Source organism: Pelobates fuscus, chromosome 2, assembly GCF_036172605.1.
Source record: "Pelobates fuscus isolate aPelFus1 chromosome 2, aPelFus1.pri, whole genome shotgun sequence".
NCBI lineage: Eukaryota > Metazoa > Chordata > Amphibia > Anura > Pelobatidae > Pelobates > Pelobates fuscus.
The window spans coordinates 83,827,458-83,851,796 of NC_086318.1; the positions used below are offsets into that span (position 1 = coordinate 83,827,458).

The window sequence follows — 24,339 nt, forward strand, 5'->3', positions numbered from 1 at the left end:
TAAGAAATGGTAGGCCTTTGTGGGGTAGTTTGAATTTAAAACCTGCAAAGATGCTTGGAAATTGCACATAGGCCCGGCGTCAAAATTCAAAGTTCGGTCAAAACTGATATGGCTTGGTCTCCTATATGGCACTGTAGCTTCACAAAATAGTGCCATAGACATACAATGGGGGTGTCCTTTTACTCAGAAGACTTAGCTGAGCATAATTTGGGGGGTTTGAACTTAGTGGCACACATGAAATATACAAAATGCCCAGCAAAAATGCAATCCGTATGTAAAAAATGCACAAAATTATTTTTTACCACATACTTTGGCATGTAATGGTAAAAAAAATGGGGGCATGTTAAGGCACAATATGCACCTTATGAGATACCCTGGAGTGTCTTCTTTTACAAATGGTAGGCCTTTGTGGGGTGTTTTGAACAGTAAAACTGTTATAATACCCCAAATGGAAGCATAGGCTCATTAAATCCGTCTCTCAAAATTCTACTGTGAATACTGAAAAGGACAGGTCTCCTGTATGGCACTGTAGCTTCACGAAATAGTGCCATAGACATACAATGGGGGTGTCCTTTTACTCAGAAGACTTAGCTGAGCATAATTTGGGGGGTTTGAACTTAGTGGCACACATGAAATATACAAAATGCCCAGCAAAAATGCAATCCGTATGTAAAATATGCACAAAATTATTTTTTACCACATACTTTGGCATGTAATGGTAAAAAAATGGGGGCATGTTAAGGCACAATATGCACCTTACGAGATACCCTGGAGTGTCTACTTTTACAAATGGTAGGCCTTTGTGGGGTTTTTTTGAACAGTCAAACTACTATAATACCCCAAATGGAAGCATAGGCTCATTAAATCCGTCTCTCAAAATTCTACTGTGAATACTGAAAAGGACAGGTCTCCTATATGGCACTGTAGCTTCACGAAATAGTGCCAAAGACATACAATGGGGGTACCGTTGTACTCAGCAGAAGTAACTGAACACATAATAAAACTTTGTACAGGAATAGCACACACCAAATTTACAAAATACACATGAGAAGTTCTTTGTTATAAGTTTGTGTGCGAAAACCCCCAAAAAACACAATTTTACTCCAATATTTAGCAGAGGTTGGCGGTAAAATGGCTACGTAGAAAGTGTCAAAACAACCTTAGGTAAATAGCCTGTGGTGTCTACTTTATATAAATATATACTTTTGTGTGGCAATTTTGTTTTCTTTTATGGCTATTAGGCTTACAAGACAAACATACCAAATTCTAAAATCGCTCCACATAAAAAGTTTATTTTACTCCTTGTGCTTTGTGACCTGTAACTACCAAAAAAAACTGAAAATCCCAGACACATTATATATTCTGTAATTCAGAACAACTAAATGAATTTATTTTTAATTACTTTCCTTAACCTGCACTAATTATGTACACATTATTATTGCAAAAACTGTAAAAAAAACACACAAAAATTCATTTTTTTTTGCATATTTCTGTATTTTTTTAATAATAAATAAGCATTTATATATACATGTGTTACATCAAATTAAAGCCCTTTCTGTCCTTTAAAAAACGGTATATAATATGTGTCGGTGCAATAAATTAGTAAAACGCAAATAGCAAAAAATGCAAAAAATGCCGTTGTCATTAAGTGAAAGACAAGCTTCTGAAGCTCTGTCCTTAAGGGGTTAATGCAGGCTTCCCCAAACTCTAACCCTCCAGATGTTGCTGAACCACAACTCCCATTATTCTCAGCATATCTATTTCATTCATAGAATCATGGGAGTTGTAGTTCAGCAACATCTAGAGGGCCGGAGTTTGGGGAAGCCTTGCTTTAATGTTTAGTGATAGTGTACAGCAGGATTAGGCAGCTTTCTGCACTCCAGATCCTGTGGACTACATCTCCCATAATACTCTTACAGGCATATGGCTGGCAAATCATGGGAGATGTAGTCTACAACTCCCGGCGTGCCAAAGGATGCTTACCCTGGTGTAGAGTAAGTTTTAATGGTTAGTGTTAGTGCAGTGCAGGGATCAGTATTTAATACTAGTGTAGAGTAGTTAAGAGAACTTTGCTACAAGGGCAATAATAGTAAAAGGCGGCTATTTCTTTTCAAATAGTTTTTATTGACACATTTATTTTTTTTGTAAATATGTTTTTATTGAACATTTTGTTTTTTTCGTTTGTTTTCAACATGGAAAAGAAAAACATGGACTTGTAGGTCCCTTTGGTCATTTGTATATGCTTATACATCGTAAGGCATGGTCTGTCAGACGTGTCTTGGCGACTCGCAGGTCGCTTTCTTGAGTAAATGGCGTGTGTATTGTGGACTCGCAGGTCCGGTAGTACATGGTTATGAATAGTACTCTGTTATATTTGATGTGTACCATTTCTACGTTGGGTAGTTTTGTATGTCCCGCTGGTTTTCGTCTATTGCCCCGTGCCCACCCTGTAGCCACTAGGCAGTAGTGAGACATGTGGACCACCTAATGTGTAGGGTCCCATCAGGACACGCAGCCCCCTTGTGACCTCGTGTCTAAAGTCCTGAATGGTGGTATAGTGGGGTGTTGACCCCCTACTTTGGTACGATTCGGCTCTGCCCAGCGTTATATATTGATGGGAATAACCTAAGGAGCATCCTGCGTTTCCTTCTAAACTAATAAACTTTGTAGCTCATGAAACTGGCGCACTTCCACCCCCTGCACCCGCGAGGCCGTAGGCCGTTTTGGGTACTGCAGATGGTTGCACCCTGACAGGTGTCATAGCCCCCCATCATGCCCCTGCGGGGTCGGCCCCCGCGCCGCTTCCCGGGCCCCCGAGCCCGCGCTCCGCCCGGACCTGACAGGGGGTGGGGGAGTGGAGTAGGGTATGGGAGTGAGGTACAGTGTTTTGAGCCAGGTGGGGATCGTCCCGTTAGTCTCCTGGTGATCGTCAGTTCCTCCCCCCATGGGGGGAAAGGCGTTGTATAGTAGCCTTCTTAGTTGTGAATTTTTACAAGTCTGAGTGCGCCGTAACTAGTTTTTTCTGTATGAATTTTGGTCACTGCGGCAGCACCTTTCTTGCATAATGCAGCTTTCGGGTGTGCCCCCAATCTCTTCTCTGTGCAAACTCAAGAGACAGGCAACTGCCTTGCAAAGATTTCTTATTAAGTTGCATTCAGAAGTCTGTGATTAGGCAGCCACAGACAGTGTGGAAAGGGGAAAAGGGGAAGGTTGTGTTTTTAGATATAACCCAAAGAATAAATGCATAATTAAATGCATACATATATTTATTAGGGGTATATGCACTAAATAGTGATTTATTTATTTTTATTTGGGCATTGTAGTGTCCCTTTAAGTAGTGTTGTAAATAAATAAAGATTAATCTCCTTTTCTCAGAGTCGAGGCTTCGGTACTGTTTACCCTCCTTGCCTCCCGCAACATAAGAGAAAAGGCATGCCCTCCTCTGAATACAATGCTTCCCACAGAGGAGCATGTGCCTTTAAACTTCTCCATAGAAAAGCATTGAGTCAGTGCTTTCCTATGGGGGCTTATTTGGTCAGTGCCATGTCATACAGTCACTAGAGGTTGACTTAACCCTGAAATGTAAAAATTGCGGTTTCAAAAAAATACAGCAGTGTTTTACATTGCAGTGTTAAGAGACAGGGTCACTGCAGTAGACGGACAGCTCTGCTCCTCGCTATAAGAATGCTGGAGAAACAGGGACTTAAAAAACAAAAACATTTGAGCTGACGTGCACACTACCGGTCATTTAGCATTCATATTTTTTACTACCAGTATTTCAAGTCAATATGAAACAAGAGCTGGCTTCCAAAAAAATTGTCTTATTGAGCATATATATTTACTTCTAATTAATAAACTGTATAGCAGAGCTAAATAGGACAGATAGTAGTGAACATCCAAAGGAAAGTCTAATCATGGTCCAAAAATCATAAGGCTTTTCTATGATTAAGCCACTCGCCAAATGAGAACTTAAATCTCTTGAAATTAGTCATCGCTGAGAATAAGGAAGGTTGTAAAATGTAATGTAGAACAAGAACAATGTATCTTATTTACACAAAATGATTTCTAAACACATTTATTGCAAGTAAAGACACATTACTATGAGTGGTATGTTGTGGAGCTCTGTTATACACTCAGACACACCAACAATATGGTTTTCCAAGAAAAGAGCACATCAAAATTAGGAATTTTTATTTTGAGGAATTAGGGCTCAAAATATGGACTATCTTTCCTAAATAGGGACAGTTGGGAGATATGGAATATATTTTGCATATATACTGTTAAACAAATTCAAGAATGGTGTCATGAACTCCAGGATCTTAACATCAATTACATTTTTTTTTTGTGTCAGGTCTGGGGCACAAAGAACAAAGTAGGCGTCAACCTCTTTTACAGGAGGAATTCTACTGTGATGGTACAATGTCCACTATATACAAAGTAACGGCATCCAAAGAAGGGTTAATGCTGGTTTGAAGACAAAGAGTAGACTTACTCATTATTAGATCCTTGCTATTCATATATTTATATATTATTCACCCAAAAATATAAACTTCCCATGCTGACTTTTTAGATTAACATGATTTAGTGTGACATATAAAGTGTATTTCATTAACAAGTTTGAAATGACTGCACCTGCTGCTATCTTCACACACTCATCCCACTCTTAATCTCCTAGAACAAACAGCACAAAAAGCAATTAATGTTTGACAGAATATTGATATTCAGTGGGACTAAACTAATCCCAGAGTAAACAGTCTCTGTCACAGTTTATTTTATCATCTGATCACATGACTCACTTTGCCTGGCAATTGACCAGGCAAGGTTTAGCATGGGGATTGATTGTCCTTTAGTGAGCAACGGTGACATTGTGTCACGTCGATACTTCTACGTCTTGTCTGCAAAACAGAGATCGAATCACCCTTCTCTGACTGTATGTTGCAGAAATCAGACAAGTAAAGAATAATATTATAAGAGCGTCATGATTTGCTTAGTTGCTTAGTATATGTGCATCTTAAAGTAGAACAGGCAGAAAGAACAAACAGACTCGGCTCTCTTAGAATGTGAATTACAGATAACTATTGCACTCACTATACATGGCTGTGAAGGCAGGTAAGGACCCTAAAACACAAACCCAAAGCCACGTAGGGACAGAAAGATTTAAAGGAACACTATAGCGTTAAAAATACAAAGATGCATTCTTCTTATCTGTTTTGATAACAGTTGCTTCAATGTATTTCTTTCTATGAGACGTATTTAGAGAAGGTGACGCGTAACTGATTCTGACTCAGTTCTCACAGCAGACGTGCCTCAAGAGGTTGTCAAGAAGACAACCACTAGAGGTGTGCTTAGCCTTGCAATGGAAACATCGCCTTGTCTACTAAACGACAATCTTCAACATTGCATTGCAGGGTTAAAATTACAGGAGCACTGCACCCAGAACAAGTCATTGATATGAAGTGGTCTGGGTGCCTATAGAGTCCTTCTAACAACAGAGATAGTCAAAGAACAAGATCAAGGGCACAAGAAAACAGGATAAATAGTAGACAAGCCAAAGGTTCGAGAGTACAAAGTCCAGGATAAACTGAAAAAGTAGCCATGGTCAAAACACAATGTCAGAACACTACAGTAACAGACCATTGGGCTCCCTTTTATTTACCATTTAACATGCCACAGAGTATCTCCAATGAGCAATTCAACAAAGTGTAATAGTTATGATGCATTAAGTGTTCCTTTAATCATAACGTTTCGATTGTGCAATGTGGCCTTTGTCAAATAAAAAATTGCACTGCCAGAACCCCCTTCTTTCATTATATTGGATTTCTGAAGGACTGACCTCCAACTGGTTCACAGATGCACGGAAGCTGTGAATATCAGTATATACTGTTATGATGCAGGTCAGGGACGTTTTAGCCACGAAGCAAACAAGGCATTTGCCTTGGGCTGCATTTTCCAGGGGTCGGCAAAAAATGGCGCCCCCAAATGCCCAGGGCAAATGTCTTGTTAGCCTTGCGGCTAACTGACATGCTGGTCGGGCAGCGCTGGCGGGCGGCTGGCGAGGGAGCACTTCCCCTGAGCTGTCTGCTCAACTCCCTTGCAGGCCACCCGCAGAGTGATGCTGGGAGCCGGAATATGACATCATCTTCCGGCTCCCAGCCTCACTCTGCGGCGCGCGAGGGAGCTGAGCAGACAGCTCAGAGGTAGTACTCCCTCGCCAGCCGCCCACCAGTGCCGCCCGCCCAACAGCCACTGGACCCCCAGGGAAAGAGGGACCCCCCCCCCCCAGCATCCCCAAAGGTAAGAAGGCTGGGGGGGTTAAATAAAAGCATTTGTTAATGTGTGTGTGTGTGTGTGTGTGTGTGTCTGTTAGTGTGTGAGTGAGTGTGTGTCTGTTAGTGTGTGAGTGAGTGTGTGTCTGTTAGTTAGTGAGTGAGTGTGTCTGTTAGTGAGTGAGTGTGTTTGCCTGTGAGTGAGTGTGTGTCTCTGTGTGTCTGTTAGTGAGTGTGTGTTTGATTGTTAGTGTGTGTGTGTTTCTGTTAGCTAGTGTATGCATATCTGTCAGTGAATGTGTGTGTGTGTGTGTGTGTATTTAGAAGGCGGGGCGGGGGGAAGGGTTGGGTGGGAGTGGGGAGAGGGGGGCGCCTGAGTTTTGTCCTGCCTAGGGCAGCACAAAACCAGGATACACCACTGGTGCAGTTCCCTATTTATTTATATGTCATACAAATAATACTGACTGTTCCTGTCAGAAAAGGCATCAATGTGTGACAGATTATTTGGAACAATACAAACTGGGCTGGCAAATTGGGATATTACCAGTAAACCTACTTAGGCTGTACAGCTGTCAAAGTACCATGTCTGACCATTAGGTGTCACTGTAGACCCTATATATTGGTTCTACTTAGCAGTATGCATGTATGTTTTTATATTCATATTGCTCGGATTGGTGCATGTAGCATTTTTCAAGTAAGAGGGGAGGGAGGAGTTATCATGGGAGATATTATAACAGGGGTCAAAATATATATGGAAACATTCGGATATGAAATTTCTGCCCACATTCTTAATTTTTTTTTTTTTTTATACGCCTAGTCATTTTTTTTTTAATAGCCTGATAAGGACCCAAGAGCCAAAATAAATTTAGAACCAAAATAAATTAATGATTGCTAATTTACAGAGTGGAATACAACTTTAAGCCAAACTGGTTTATGATCTTTTTTATTTTAACAAAGTGTTGAAACACTATTTGTAGTAACCAGACACTGAAAATATGCTGTGCGTAATTTTCAGACTATAATTACCTTTCTGAATAAAGCACACTTCACTGAGGAAGAAAATAATCTTGTAATGTAAAAATATTATTATAGGCATATTGCCATATTTATATATTCCTAACATATCCAACAAATATTTTAGTGTTTCCAATAACTTTTTATAAATGATTGTCCAGATAATACCACCCCTACATGCCGACTTGGGTCAAAGTGCAAGAAAATAGGATAGAACATATTACTGGACCCTAGAGTGGCCTGGCGTAACGTGGACAGAGAGATAAATCAAATAAGGTATAACAGGCCAAGGTCAAGATAACAGAGATACAGGAGAATGAGTAAACTAGCCAGGCCAGGATTACAGAGGTACACAGAGTGAAGGTACAAGCCAAGGTCAAATGTCAAAAGTCAAAGAGAACAATAATACGCATTTATTGGGAAACAAGAAGAAAACCACAACACTGGGTACTTGCTGTAGTGAAGAAAAGGATATATATATGGTTAGGGGCTCACTGACTGGTCCATGTCATCCCTGCATACCCCAAATCTATGATACTGCCCAGAGAAGCTTCAGAGGGCTCATCCACCAATACTCACAGCATAGGTAAGAATGGCAAAATGCTGTGCCAATCTAGTAGGAAGTGTGACAATAATGCCCCTTTTCACATGATCACGTAGTGTCCCCCCTTATCCCCTCCTATTGGTGTCAGGGAGCCCTAATAATATTATTCATGAGAGAGGACCTAGTGTCCTCCCCAGGACCCAACATTGGCAGCTGGTGGGGGCCCTAATTCTAATATTCAGGGAGGAGGATCTAATGTACTGCCCCCAGAATCTAGAATTACCCACACAAAAAATAGATTTTTTTTTTTAAATGTGGGAAAAAATAATGACAAAACAAAATTAACGCAATAAAGTTAATCCTTCTTCACCCTGCGATAATTCAATGCATACAAAAACTCTCATAGCAGCCAAAGCCGTTAGGAAAGCTTGTCCATGCTAGTTTACATCAATTATTACATCACGTCAACTATAACACCATGTGGGAAGATACCCCACACTATGGACATACTTACCCAGATCATACTTGAAAACGAGAGAAATATCAATGTATCCTTCCTGGTAAAATATTTTATAAATAAATGTAATATCAGTAAGAGCGCTCTGACAGACAAACCCCACCTGTCAGATTTGGCTGCAAGATCTCTCCCTGTCAGACTGGGGGGTTTATTGAGCCCATAGGCTTTTTATTTATTTATTTATTATTATTATTTTTGTATTATTTTATTTTTTTTCTGTGCGTATGTATACAGAAAGATCCTGCAGAGCAACAACAGCAATGCATGAATACCGATTAACAAAGAAATGCACACACATATTGAATTCAGAAATATACGACTATGTAACGTTACATGGCATTCTATATCACACAATTTTATAAAAAGAAACGGAAGCTCATATTGCATATCCCTTTCTTTACTGTCCACCAATAGCAGCAAAGGATATAAACCGAATGGAAAAACAATGAACATACAGTAACATAGGCCCCTCCATGCACAGGTCCCAGTATAATAGGCAGCACTTCCCTTCCATTTCCCTCTTTCTTTGCTGCTCCAAAGATAAGTAACAGCTCACATTTTTTCTCTCATAAATTACTTATTTATTCTGTGAGTTATGGTTATTAATTCTGCTATTTATTGTCATTTATTGTTCTATTGTTTCTTCTTTATGGACAGATTCAGTACTATTTTTTATTTGATTCTATTAAGGAATCTTTTCTCCTCAGTTTTTCTATTTATGTTTATCATATGTGTGTATATATATATTGTTGTCTCCCAGGGTTCCAGACCTTCTGTGTGAAATAATCTATATGTGCACTCTCAGTTTGGCTTTTCTATGATTTGCTCTTATCTCCTTTCAATCTCTTATCTCTTTTTTCTCGCCATCTCTCCTCTCCCTGTCCTTTGGCGCCATTTTGCGCTGCATTTCTCCGTTCTGTTTGGCTGTTTAGCCCGTTTGGCTAAATTCATCACGAACACAGGCCGTTCGTTAGTTTCACAGCATATAGCAGCATTCGCCTATTTGCCGCGTTCGGCTAAATTGGTTCATACGGTTTACTCGTTCGTCTGTTTTTCCATTCGTCTGTTTTAATCACACAAATTCGTCTATTTTACCGAATGTTCGGTTCTTTTCTATTAACGAATTCACTGGTTTTTGCCGCGAATCTCGTGAGACTCTCGGCAGCCATTTTCCGACTTCCTGTCTCTCGTACTACCTTGTGTGTTTCTGTGTGCCTCTGGTCTGGACCCTGGTGAGATCCCTACCGTTCTCTTTTCCCTATAGTTTGGGTGACTAACCCTTACTACCCTGTAAACTTACTAATAGGAACATTGAGCTGCATCCACTATCCCCAAACCCAGGATGCCTTCCAGCTCACCCCCCTCTGGGGTGATAGATGCCCCTTTACCTCTGGGAGAGACCCCTGTCATCTATGACACGCCACCTACTCTGGCAGATAGACCCACCAACCTGAAGGGGACCAATTCTTGTCGCTACAGCGCTCAATGACAGATGCCAATATGGCAGCCATGGGGTCCATGTCCTCTACCCTCTCCCATACCATCTTTCAGGCCCTCCTGCCACGTCCTTTGGACACACAAATGTCGGGTTCCACGACGCCTCGTCTGCGTCCCACTGTGGACCTGTCTGAGGGCGCACCCAAGAAGGCGATCCATAAGTCCAAACACCCCTCTGCCTCCAGAGCTATTACGTCTGGCATACCTACGGTCACCCCAGAAAGCGTGTCCCACCCACGCAAAAGAGCCTTTTGCGCCAGGCAGAACGGGAGCGGCTATGGAAATGTGCTAGAGCACAACCTGAGAGTGACTCCAACTCAGAAATCGGGTCAGGTGAGGAGGCTATGATTGAGTCGGATGACGACACTGATATTGAGACCGCTGAGCTGGGCCTTGACCTCCTTCCCTTTGCTCAGGCAGAGATGTCCGGAGGTGACACGGGCGCACTTCACCCCGCAACTGCGGGGTCTGCCCTCTTGGATCCATTGGGCGAACCTCTCTTCGACCCGGATGAGCTTCACCATCCAAGGTCGGCGGAGTGGCTCCCAGCAGACCATGTAGCCAAGTACCTTGAAAATTGGGTGGGACGCCCGCTCAGTAAAGCGGCACGGAACAAACTGAGGGCAGAGTGTCCAAGGCCTATGGTGCCAAATAAAGTCTGTGATACCCCTGAAGTTGATCCGAAAAGGACCGAATTCCTAACTAAATTGGCCTGGAACCCACGTAAGGGCCTAGACTCTGCCCTGAAAGCATGCCAGGATAAACATTTAGACATATTTGGCCCACTGGCAAAACTTTTCGAACTGGCGGAGGATGCCAGAGCTGGAAACCATATTGTTGACCCCGAAGACCTCCGTGGTTGGGTCCAAAGGGCTATTTGTATTGCCGGGAGCGTAAACACCTCCCTCTCTATTGAACGGCGTAAAGCCATTTTGTTTAAGATAGAGCTTAAGCTGGCCAACCTTGCCCTAACAGAGGCTGGGAAGGACGCCCAAGGATTACTATTTGGCGACTCCTTCATAAAAGACCTGGGACGCTTTGTGGGGGCATTTACGGCCCTTGACAAAGCCCAAGCCTCCATGAGACGGGTTTTTCATGGACGGGTCTCCACCAGGGCCGGCAGATTTAGGAGCCGTCTGTCCGGCCGGTCCTACTTTCAGTCCTGTGGCTCGAGACGAGGCTCTTTTCAGCACCGCTCCAACTTCCAGGAGACGAGTACCCGTTCCCCATTCTTCCCATCACGTGGACGCCCGTGGTAATCCAGAGGCTTCCGTGGTAACACCAGTTCCAGAAGACCCTATGGTGAGTTTACACATACCTCATGTTTCTTCGCATGTTTATGTAGGCGGCAGACTCCAACATTTTTTCCCAGCCTGGGTACAGAAAACCTCCGACTCCTGGGTACTAAACACCATTCGAGGTTTCCACATAGTCCTTGTAGGGAACCCTGTAACTATCCCTCCTCCTCGACTGATCTGCTTCTCCGTCCGGGATTGCAGGTCGATCGACGACGAGCTATCCTCGCTCCTCGCCAAGAGAGCGATAGAACGGGCACCCCCGGGCTCCACAGGAGTCGTAAGAAATATTTTCCTAGTGGAAAAGAAGGGCAGCCAATGCGCCCAGTCATAAACCTGCGCCCACTCAATGCTATGGTCAGGTACCGCCATTTCAAGATGAGGGTATACATCTACTGAGAGATCTACTCCTTCAGGGGGACTGGTTGGTAAAGATGGATCTCAAGGATGCATATCTCACCGTGCCTATAGCCGAAGCATCCCATGATCTCCTGCGTTTCCATTGGCAGACAGGGACTTCACATGCCTGCCCTTTGGCCTGTCATCAGCACCATGCTGCTTCACAAAACTGCTGCGCCCAGCTATGGCCTGGCTGCACAGTTGAGGCATTCATCTAATCATATACCGAGACGACATCCTGCTCATGGCCCAGGATCGCTCCATACTTCTGGCACGCCTGCGGCTGGCGATGAACCTACTCTCTCGCCTTGGTTTCATTATCAACCAGGAAAAGTTGTGCCTGACTGCCGCCACTCGTATGGAATTCTTGGGGTTCCTAGTGGATACGGAGGCAGCCACTTTGAGCCTTCCAAGGTCCAAGAATCGTTCGATCCGCAAGGAGCTCCGCAGAGCTCTAATAAAGCCGCAACTCACCTTGAGGCAACTGGCACGCCTCATCCGCCTCCTAGCATCCTCCATTCAGGCAGTGTTCCCGGGTCCACTTTATTACAGTGCGCTGCAATGCTTAAAAATAGCTCACCTGAGGGCCGGCGCATCCTACGCGGACCTGGTATCGCTAGACAACGAGACTAAGGACGAATTGCGATGGTGGATCCTCAACCTATCTGCTTGGAACAGCAGGGCAATCTTCGGCTCCATGCCGGAGTTCACCATCGTCTCAGATGCGAGCCTCCATGGCAGGGGGGCTCATTGCCAGGGTGTGGCGACAGGGGGTCGCTGGTCGGAATCCGAATCCCAACTTGTCAGGATATTTATATCGGCAGACTTTTTGTGCTATGATAGAAATTAAAAGTGTATATTGTCAGAGTCACTCAGAACAGAGCAGACTCCATTTTGGATTTCAGGCTAACAAAGAGACACATAATTGCCTTTTTGTAACTAAACACTAGCATGAGCTAAGGAATGCATTATATAAACAAGCTAAGTGATAAGCAATGAAAAGGGGGATGGAATGCTATGTCTAAGTGTTAATGGAATAGAAATAATTCTAAACGCAGACATTAGTGACAGAGAAGACTTAGTAATTAATTTTACTTTCTAAATTTTACAAGGTCCCATTGTAAAGCAAAAGTTGAAATTAAGTTTAAACTGTCAGTTTTAGAAATTACAACAGAAATTGTCGACACACTGTCTGGAGAAAATCCAAAGAAACGCTTTGAACTGACAGAAAATTTAAGTTATAGGTAGTCATATAGATAAGCCAAATGACGTCAAAATCGTCATCAGGAAAAGTTAACTCTTTCCTGGATAGGAAAGTTTAGTGAGGCGATACTACCCTCTATGGACCAAATACCTAAACTGCAATCTGCAGGTTGACCACACCTTCAGTTTCCTATTGGCCTTATCACCTAATGACGTACAGAAAGTCTGGCCCTTTAAAAGTTAGGACAAAGGGAAGAGAGAGGCTAAGTCAGGATCGCAGGCTAAGTGAGCTAAGAAACTCAGTCAGAGTCGAAGTTGAAGTGAGTTGAAAAGAGTTGGAGTTTGGGCTTTCAGATTCGGACATGCAGAGAGGCCTATGACAGACATTCACTCTGAGGCTAACACTCAAGCAATACTTGCATACTTCCATGCAATCATACATGCATTCATGTTCCTGGGACTATCTAAAAGCATCTGATGAGAACATCTATTTAACTGGTAATTATGCTGGTTTCATTTAATTAATCTAAATTAATTAAAAAAATATCTATTAGCATGATATATGACTGGATAAATCACGGTCAGATTTCAATATTTAGAAATCTTAGTTAACTAAAGAATATATAGTTATAAACATTCCATTCTGCAGGTGGAATTAAGAATAATTATATATCAATGTGATATTCACGTGTTAGCATACCGTTGTATTTATCCAGGTGTATTGATTTGCTCTAAAATAAGATAAGATATCTTTTTAGGCAAATTAAAATCCGGCCTATAGAATCTGGTAGCTTATTCTTATTGGATGGTTCCAGGAAATGATTAATGAGCTGGGTTAGATGTTATTTTAACTAAAATTACATGAGAATAGGTATTATATGCCTAGGAGGATCTAGCCAGCATTGAAAGGGTTATTAGTTAACTGCTAGCCAAAGTTTTATGGCCTTTCGCTGTGCTGTGTGAAGTTACTTTCTTTCTCTGTGAAGCCCCTCATTAATCTTACTAAGTGATTTTTACTGTGATTTTTACTGTGTTAACCATTGGAACGTGTATTGCCATTGTATTGCATACTATGTTATACTAAATATTCATTTATTATTATCACGCATGTTACATATTATTATTATTTAATTTGTCACAATAAATTGTATCTATTTTTATAACAAATTGTGATTTTATTTGTATGGAATACATTTCACTTACATGATAACAATCTTTGGGATCTAGAGAATTGAAATAGTGGGCAATTCTCGACTGTTTACTATTATCATCCCATAAATATCCCCACAAACTCCACATCAACGCATTGGAACTCTTGGCAGGCTCCTTCGTGATCTGCAGCTTTGCAAGGGACCGGGCTCATACATGCATCTGCCTCCGCATGGACAATGTATCTGTGGTGAGGTATGTCAACCACTTGGGCGGTACTCAGTCTGCGGTCCTGGCCAGATTGGCGAAAGACTTTTGGGACTTTTGCTTAGACCGGAACCTGGTGGTTCAAGCGGAATACCTGCCAAGACTACACAACTTCCAGGCGGACTGGGGCTCATGATATCTATCAGATGCCAGCGACTGGAAATTGGACACGAACGTGTTCTCCAGTATATCGTCTCTTTGGGGCCCTTTTGCTATAGATCTATTCGTCTCCCGGCTCAACACCGAGCTCCCACGATTCTTCAGCTGGAGGCCGGATCTGGCGGCGGAGGCAGTGGACGCCTTCCTGCAGGTTTGGAGCGGAGACCTCCTATATGCTTTCCCCCCATTCTCCATGATCCCTCGCACCCTTCTACACTCTTGCAGATATCAGGCCGAACTGGTCCTAGTCACTCCATTCTGGGAAACACAATCAGCGTCTCAGGATGACAGTGGATTATCCCAGACTGTTGCTATCCTCCCAGGAACTTCTACTGGATCCGATAGGGTGTTGCCACCCTCTCCGGTTAGAGGGCTCCCTCCCGCTCCTGGCGTGGCGAATTTCAGGGGACCCTGGGAGGTCCAGGGAGTTTTGGACACTACTAGACGCCTACTGGCAGCAGCATGGGCTCCCAGCACTAGACGGGCATATGGGTCAGCTTGGCGAGCTTGGGCTGGTTGGTGCCTGGCTAGGGACATGGATCCCGTTTCAGCCCCTGTGACTACAGTCCTACAGTTCCTGACTTCCCTCTTTGAAGCAGGTAAGGCATACAGGACCATCAACCTATATCGGTCGGCCATCTCCTCAACACATCATGGGTTTGATAGCTGCCCGGCGGGCCAGCACCCCCTGGTGTACCGGCTCCTCAAAGGTTCTCACCTCTCTCGGCCGCCCAGACCACGCTACACCGCGACCTGGGATGTATCGGTGGTGTTATCCTTCCTCGCTTCGTGGCCCACTAATTCTGCGCTCTCCCTAAGACAACTATCAGCCAAGTTGGTCTGTTTGTTTTGTCTTATCTCCTGTAAAAGGGTCTCAGATGTCCGAGCACTGGACTTTGATGCCAGATCATATACCCCAGAAGGAGTGTACCCTTTTATTCATGATCTTTGGCCTGAACACATTTATGTAACTGTGCTGCTTGAAATGAGCCCTTGCTACCTTGACCACGTCTTTGCCTCATCATTACCGGTACTTTGTTTTGGTTCCCTCTAAGCTTACTACCGCATTTTGGGCTCTCCCTAACACCTGACAGTTTTAACAATATGGGGGGAGTTTATAGTGAAGGAAAGTCAGACAATATAAACAAGTCTTGCACATTCAGTTTCAAATGGATCGTGATTCCTCCCACTTTGGGTGATCAACAATTCGTTAGAATTTTATAACTCTGAATCGCCATGTGGACGAATAACAAAACAAAAGAAACAGGGCAGTGAGCAAGTAATTTAATTTATTGTCCGTGACACCAAACAAATAGTGACAAAAACAAAGTGACCAAAAGGGGGGGGGGGGAGGAGAAGCATTAAAAAAAACATATATTTATTAAATATATATTTAAATATTGATTTTATTTTTTATTTTTACTGCTCCTCCTTTTTGTGCTCTATTGGTGTTTTTTTCTCATTTAAATATTGTATATATTATATGTTCATATTGCATATCTTATATATATTGCAGTGCACTAATAGAAGCATTTTCATGCCAGTTTGGTCCATCTGAATCATTTTTCCTGACACAATCATACAGATGAAATTATTCCGAACGAAAACATCACATCCGAAATCCGAATAACTTTTTTTTCTCGGACGAATTGATTCAGACAAACTGAATTCCACAGTGCACAAGTCTAATAAAAAATCATTGACTAAATCATTGACTAAATCTTTATTTAATACTTTTTATAGCAAAGCTACTTTGACTAAAACTCCTGTTTATTTAGTAAAAGAAAGGACAAGAATAGTGATAGGCAAACATCTGAAGGAAATCACTGTTTTGTTCTTTAGGTTGTTGGAAAATGGGTAGAATTTTAGTAAGAGTATACTTTTCCTGGAACTGAAGATGTTTCTTTAAGTACCAATAACATTATTTAAAAGAAACACGTCTGATTGAGGCTCAGTGTAAGAATTCCATTTTGATACGCGCAGAATAAGGTCGTTAAACCAAAAGTAAGGTTCTTATTTGGATGTTATGTTAATTTTTTAAAAATATATTTTTGTTGACTACATTTCCCTTTGCCTGCACCGTTCAGACAGTTGTTTGTCTGGATGGGCAGTACGGAAATTGGTGGCTACAACAGCTGGAATATCAGGTTAACTACTAGTGATCAGTAATCATATAATTAAGGATGCAAAGTCACTTACTAGACAGGCTGAACATGGAGGAGAATTTCTTACACTGGACAGACCCCGATGCGGTGGCAATACAGTTCATCCACAGACCTTCAAAGGTGGAAGTGGAGGTAATAATAGAGCTGACACTGCTGGACGTTTTCCATTTACTGGAAACAGTGGACACCAGGACACTAGTCATTCCGGCCAATGCAAGGACCAAGGCACAAATCTGTAAAGGGGTCGTGTTCATGGTGTAGTGTCTAAACCGAAGAGCCTTATTCCACAAGAACCAAATCAATTCTTCTCATGAGCTCTCAGCAAAAAATATCTTCAAATAAAAAGTATCAGAAAATCCCTCAGTCCAGAAACTATGTTTGAAAACAGAAAATAAATAATGAAATTAGGCTCCAAGTGCACATAAGGTTGAAGGACAGGGGATTTTATTCAACAAAATATAACATTATAAAAAAAATAAAAAACTGCAATAAGTAACTAGTAGGGCAATTTGATTGAAATAAAAACATTTCCAAAGCCAACTCCTACCATAACATTGCAGTAGCAAATCTCTGGGGTACAATTCATAACAAGTGCCTATATTCATTACTGCTTTTTGTACGTAAGAAAAAATATAAAATGTTTAGAAATTATAAGTGTTCCTTTCATAGCATAATATATGTCAACAATGTTGACCCAACTAGTCAATGCAGTCTCCCCATTCTCCCAGTTGCTTAAAAGCCTACATATACATTCATATAGCAATATATATGTCATGGATGTCTTTAAACACCTCAATGTGGCCCTTCTGCCTTCCCTGGCAACTGTATCTGCAATTCATCATTAAAAATACCACACTCATAAATGTGATCAATACACATAAAAACTTTTCATTCAACTTACACAGATATTAGGAATTACCTTAAATTCAATCAAAATGATCTTCTTTGGTTTTTGACTCATTTACATCATGATATTCGGACTCACCTGCTGATTACCGATTGTTTTTGTTAATTCTGGTTAATTTCTTTACCCAGTGGACAGACGAGGACTTTGGTACTGCCTGACTTAAACATTTGCTGTTCAAACTATCGTCAGAATTTGTTTTACATGACAATGTTGTATGGGGTCAAACATCAGAGACCTCAGTGTCAGTTGACTTTACAGTTTCTCTTCAGATACGACGACAAAATAAACTTTACCAGCTAACCCATATTGTGAAAACTTATGGTCTTTGTAAAAAAAATTCTATCAGTATTTATAGCAATGACAATTATTTAATTTGAGTAGAACGTGTAAAACAGACAGCACAAACAGAACTATCATGATATGTGTTGTCAGATAGGAAAGACCAATAACTAGATGGATTATTTTCAAATTATTTTTATTAAACATTTTTCAAAACAATTTTAAACAGAAAAATTATTAAGAATGAGCAGTAAAAGGCAGGGGGTGCAAGAAAAGGGTGTGGGAAGGAGTTGCCATCTATAAATATATAAATTTAAAATATCTTAGTTTGTACATAAATATAGTAAAATATAGAGTGTAGTATGACATGGACATGACAGCCGCCAAAACTTTTAAAATATTTCAGGTTATGTGAAACTAATTAGAGGAGATATTGTTTAGATGATTTCTAATAATTAAAATTCTTCATAGACAACGCTGCCTTAAAGCATTCAATGTATTCCATAGTATGCCCAAAAAATACATACTGATATCCATTACAGCTTTGATGTGTAATATTGAGGTTGACTTGGCCTGGTTAACCGTTTGCAAATTAAGCTACAAAGTTATGCTGATATACAACAGCATGAAATAATGAAAAACACTGGTGAATGATTTGTATTAAATTGCCCAAAAAGTGGACCCGGGAATGTTTTGACATATATACTGTCTCTGTGTTTCTCTCAAGCTTGTCATAGACAGCATGTTTGCTGAAACGTTGTAACATCCACAATCCCCCAAAGAAAGGTTTATTCAATACCCTTCCATTTGAAAAAGCCCTTTTGTGACGAAACGCGTTATGGATATTTAAAAATTGTGTTTTTTATATATTAAAGTATTTTTGGTCATTTGCTTGTGCCAATTATCTTTTTTATAGACACATAACCTTTCTTTTGTACCCTGGCTTTTTATTGTTATTTTATTTATTTTTTATTGGTTTTATAAGAAACCTTGAAAATTCCTGGAAGTTTCCTGTACTTAAAAGAAATCCTTAGGTGGGGATCAATCCACCCAAGCTGTCATCATAGAGCAGTGGGTCTGCTCTCGCTTTGTAAGTACATTCTTTTATTATTTTATCAATATTGCCATACAGTGAGCACTATTGGCTGTTTTCTTTTATCCCGAGAATTGGACACCATTCACGGAGAGGAACCTGCTTTATATCCCATAAGCGGGGATTAAACCACTGTACGCGCTTCATTCCAGAGCTGGACATTAGCTCTGGTAAATGTGAGTTTTATACTATTATTTTTTACGTCTATATTTGAATTTTACATACTACACCATTGGCCGTCTCTCTTTCTCTTTTTATCTTTCATAATAAGTGGAACCACTACAATAGTAGAAGACCTCTTCTATCAAAGGACACTTGTAAGAAAAAACAGTTGGACTTTCTTTACTTTTAATTGGACTTTATTTCGTGTGCGCAGCCTTTTTTATTGTTTTTATTTTTCCATAGCTGCTGTATTACTGAGGAATAAAGGACAGCCTTAATGCAGCAAAAATAATCATATGTCTATCCTTTCACAATGTCACTTTCAATGACCTACTGTTATAGAAATGTCAGTAGGCTCTTCATGTAATCAACCACAAATGTTACAGGATAAATCATTGGATGTTGGTTCTTCTCTGGAACTCCACTGATGACAGAAAAAAAAGACTAGTGAATGGAAAAATAGGAAACTGAGCTTAATCAGACTTGGCTTAGAGACTGGAATTGGACTTGCCAAGAGACGAACAAGACTGTATGTAGCAGGAACTACGAGCAGAGAGGGGTCTTGATACAGTACATGGTTTAATCAAATGCAGATATGGTTGCGATAAAGACAAAGACCCAAACAGTCTGGGCAAATGTGCAGCACAGAGACTTTCAGGCTTTCAAGCACAACTACACAATACAACAGGGTTTGATGAACAAGAACGGACGCTGTTCTTGGAAGGTGGTAGTGACTTGGCAGCAGAGAACCAGTGAATATGAAAGGGAATGGTGGTGTAAGAAACGTTCATTGGTAAGGAATGGTCATTGGACCACAGTGCTCTATCTAGCCGCAATGCTGAACTTAAATATGTTAGCAGAATAGACTGTTACGTCCAATCAGCAGTGGTAGTAAGGAGAAAGCCCCTAATGCAATCAGTACTCCACAACTATGATGTGAAACACCCTAACCCGCTATTACTCAATTAATCTGCCTTGGACCTTTCGTAATGTGCACAGTATTATATTAGTCTCATTAAAATGACTCTATTTTATGTTGTTAAAAAGCCTTTTGATGTGCTCATTCTTCCTTACTCTCACCTAGGACAATCAGCATAGTATAGGATAATCAGGGAAAATAACCTAACGTGTGAATTGTGGAGAATTCAAATTAATTTCACATTTTAGACCAATAAAAAATTGTGTTACATAGTAGAATTAAATTCACTTTGAATTTCACACATTGGTCAATAACCCTGTGTCACTGTTTACACCGTGACATCCAGACATGGTCACCCCGGAAGTGCCCAACAGGGGATTTAAACTGTGGTCTATCTGTGTCCTATTCCTGCTATCTTGCCACTGGACCACACTTCAGTTCATATTTTTGCCTAATGTTTATCCTCACATTATCTCCAACACTGGGGGCTGGACTTTACCTGTGGCTGCTCCTGTCTATCTAGCCCACCTGTGGCAGAGCATTATTAGCTGGGTATATAAACCCTGGGAACTTTGTCAGTTCATCGACTCTGGTTCCTGTATTTGTGTTCTTGATCCAGTGTTCTCCAGATGGCTCATGACCTTGGCTTATCTTCATTTATCCTGACCTCTGGCATTCTCTGACTTTGGCTTTTCCTCAAGGATCCTCCTGTTTGTGTCCTTGCCTGTACTGCAACTTGGGGCTATATCCTGCACAGCTCCCTTGCACAGACTCACAGGCCAGGTGGCTTCTTATCTGGTCACCTTGGTCTGTGTTTATTTGCAAGGTTGAGCGTATATCTCTGCATACCTCGTACTGAGGAATGGAATATAAAATACAGTGAGTGAGTTCTAACTGCAGGAATGTTCATAAAGCCACTGTACGATGGAGGACACATCATTTATGGATCTTATAAAAATGGCATTTGGCCTTGTGAATGTTTCCCACATGGCTGTCTCCAATGTAACTTCTTTAGTAATTAAACCTTTGACTGTAACTGGATTTTTTTCTAAATCGAGTAATTTTGTCTATTTTGCAACTCGGGTTTTCAATCCACTACAATTGATACTGCTTCCCATACAAGAGGTTGCATTGGAAATAACAAGGAATCTTGACCCTCTCTTTGTGATAAGATTGTGGCTTCTCTGTAAGCTACTCCAGTGGAAGTGGGTGTCAATATGTCTTATAGCCAGTCTTTAAAGAGATATGAAGTGTGGGCAATTTATTTATTTATAATGTCTGAGCAACATACTCTATCATGTTGTCAGGGTAGTTTACCCCAACACGCAAGATTTAGTCATACAATTGACAATATGAAGCAGATACATCTTACCGGACCTTAGAATGGAACGAGCCGAGGTCAAGGGAACAAAGAGACAGCGGAAACAAGAACTAGCCAAGGTCTGGTACACAGGAATCAGTAAGCCGGCAAACAAGACAAAACAGGGATAAAGAGAAAAACGGAATCAAATACAAAGCCAAGGTCAAACACAGAAAAACACAACTGAACAATACAAGCGCTAAAGGGAACTGAATCAGAAACCACGATAGGGCAGGGAGTTAAGGGAGAGGTAAGTATAAATACCCTAGTATTTAATTTGATTGGCCCCTGTCATATCCATGCCCCCAAAACGTGAGTGTATGGGGAATGTGGGATGACAGGGGCCAATGGGAGACTGTTTTATATTTCGGCTCCCACTATCACTTTAAGAGCGCGCACGAGACGTCAGTGCCTGCCTTCATCAGAACATTGAACGAGCCGCGCGCGTCTCGTGCAGGACCGCACGCGGCGGGAATAGAGGACCTCTGCCGGCCCCCGGACAAGGTAAGTACCGCTACACATGTGACATAAAAAAAAAACTATTGTATGCCCCTCTCTCCCCATGTGACTTATATAATCTAAACCAGGGGTCCTCAAACTACGGGCCGGATCCAGCTTGCCAGGTCCTGAACCCAGCCCAAGCATTTACGGCCACCCAATGGGCTTTATATCTTCAGGGGCCCTGTCAGCGCTGCAGCCGTGCAATAGTGCGAATGGGCACCTTAAAACATTTTTTTTACAAAATTGCACCAGCAAAGTAGTGCTGGGAGGAAGTGACGGCTGGTCACTTCCTTCCAGCTCCAGCCATGCGGGAGGGAAGAAAGACAGGCTGCGAGGACGGAAGAGCCACGCCGACTTCCATCAGCCACAGCCACCCTCCTGCAAAAAAGTAAGAAAAATTAGCTGTATTTGTATATATGTCATTATGTGTGTATGTATTTCAGCATTTGTCTGTGTGTACATGTATGTATGTCAGTCTGTGTGTGTGTGTATGTCTGTATGTATAGATCTGTCTATGTATGTCAGTATGTATGTCCTTATGCATGTTTGTGTCTGTATGTATGTGTCTGTATATGTCTATGTGCCTGTTTCAGCATGTATAGGAATTCGTTCAAATATTTTTTCAAACTATAGTCCGGCCCCCAACAGTATCTGAGGGACCGTGAACTGGCCCCCTGTTTAAAAAGTTTGAGAACCCCTGATCTAAATGGACAACATTGTCCTCAAAATTGTATATAATGTATCTTTAGGTGGCTCTAAGTAAACAAAAAGAAAAGTAATCTGCAGCTATGTGAGTTTGGGTTATGGTTAAGTCTGAGCAATGTCCACCAAATATATGTAGTATGAAATCAATATGTTCTCTTTTTTTGTGTTCTGGAGCCCGTGCATGTAATAAGGTGTGTGTGTGTGTGTGAAAAATAACCATGGGTGTGAGATAAAAAGGTGTATATCCTAGAAACCGGATCTGTTATCATCAGGAGTCCATAAGATATAACCCTTCTCAAGCCTGGGGTGGACCACACTTCAGTACTCCCACCTCTGATGCTCACTTCAAGACTTCTCGAGGGCTTCACCATTCCTGTGGAACTCTCTTTCCTCCTCCGTTAGATGCTCACCCAGTCTCCACTCCTTCAAAAAATCATTAAAAACCCACTTCTTCATGAAAGCGTATCAATTAAACTGTTAATAGCTCCCGATTGATTCCTCTCTTGCAACTGTCATTAATCTAATACTATCCTTACCTTTTGTGTCACTTTACCCCAATCCTTCTAGCATGTAAGCTCATTGAGCAGGGCCCTCAACCCCTCCTGTTCCTGCGTGTCCAACTTGTCTGGTTACAATGACATGTTTGTTCTTCCATCCAATGTATAGCACTGCGGAATTTGTTGGCGCTAGGCATGTGCATGGGGAAAATTTTCCGTTCGGTTCGGCATTCCGAAATTCGGGTTTTTCGCAATTCGGGACTTCGGCACTTCAATACTTGGGCACTTCGGCACTTCGGAAATTCGGCAACTTCGGAAATTCGGCACCTTCGGAACTTTGGCACTTCGGAATTTCAGAATTTTGGAACTTCGGTACCTCGGGACTTCTCTTGCAGCCGCTTGGTAGATAACTCCCTAATTCCCATGGTATTAGGGAGTTATCTACCAAAAGGCGGAAAGACCTAAATTGGTCTTTCAGCCAAATTTACTAATACTAAGTACAAATTACTTAGTATTAGTACATTTTGCCCCTACTCGCTGTACCGCGAGTAGGGGCATGTCTAGTAAACAGTGAGAAGCCTGTGACTGCTCACTGTTTAAAAAAAAAATAAAAATAGTGCCCCCCACCCCTGAGCGGCGGGTGGGGGCCCTAAAGTAAAATGATGGGGAGGACCTATTGTCCTCCCCCTGGCCCCCACCCCTGAGCGGCGGGTGGGGGCCCTAAATACTAAAAAGGGGGGGCCTAATGTCCTCCCCCCTGGCCCCCACCCCATAGCAGCGGTGGGGGCCATATATACTAATAAGGGGGGGACCTAATGTCCTCCCCCTGGCCCCCACCCCTGAGCGTTGGGTGGGGGCCCTTTAACTAGAATGGGGGGGACCTAATGTCCTCCCCCCTGGCCCCCACCCCTGAGCGGTGGGTGGGGGCCCTAAACTAGAATAAGGGGGGGACACCTTATGTCCTCCCCCTGGCCCCCACCCCTCAGAGGTGGGTGGGGGCCGTAAATTGTAATAAGGGGTGGGTGGGGGCCCTAAATACTAATAAGGGGGGACCCACCCCTGAGCGGCGAATGGGGGCCCTAACAAAAATGTCCCGTCCCCCCAGGTGACTAGGGGTCCCCAAACCCCTAGTCACCCCCTCCCCCCAATAAATATTATCCCCCTACCTACCTCCCTCACCCTAAAAACTAATGAGGGGGGGACCTTTAACTAAATACCTGTAAAAAAAAACAAAAAACTTACCATTCAATGTTTTCTTTCTTCTAAAATCTTCTTTTTTCAGCCCCAAAAAGGGCCAAATAAAAAACCCACAATAACCGACGCAATTATATATATAAAAAAAAAAAAACGAGCGCAAAAAATAATAATCCTTCTGCACCTATGGCTTATAAAGTCTTGCCCCCTCCTGCAATTAGGCTCAGAGCACTCTGATTGGTGGGTT

General features: G+C 42.0%; 1 protein-coding gene across 2 annotated transcripts in view; it reads right to left on the reverse strand.

The window, feature by feature from the left end:
• Positions 1–17,567, reverse strand: part of LOC134586655 (claudin-15-like) — a 50,246-nt gene extending 32,679 nt beyond the window's left edge. Inside the window, exons 1-2 of one of the 2 annotated variants that reach the window (XM_063442349.1) lie at positions 17,461–17,567; positions 16,510–16,847 (exon numbers count right to left, since the gene is read on the reverse strand). In XM_063442349.1, the coding sequence (XP_063298419.1) occupies positions 16,510–16,729 (220 nt within the window). In that variant the 5' untranslated portion in view covers positions 16,730–16,847; positions 17,461–17,567. Of the gene's footprint in view, positions 1–16,509; positions 16,848–17,394 lie in introns of both variants that reach the window. The other variant, XM_063442350.1, reaches the window with a different exon arrangement.
• Positions 17,568–24,339: the final 6,772 nt, after the last annotated feature.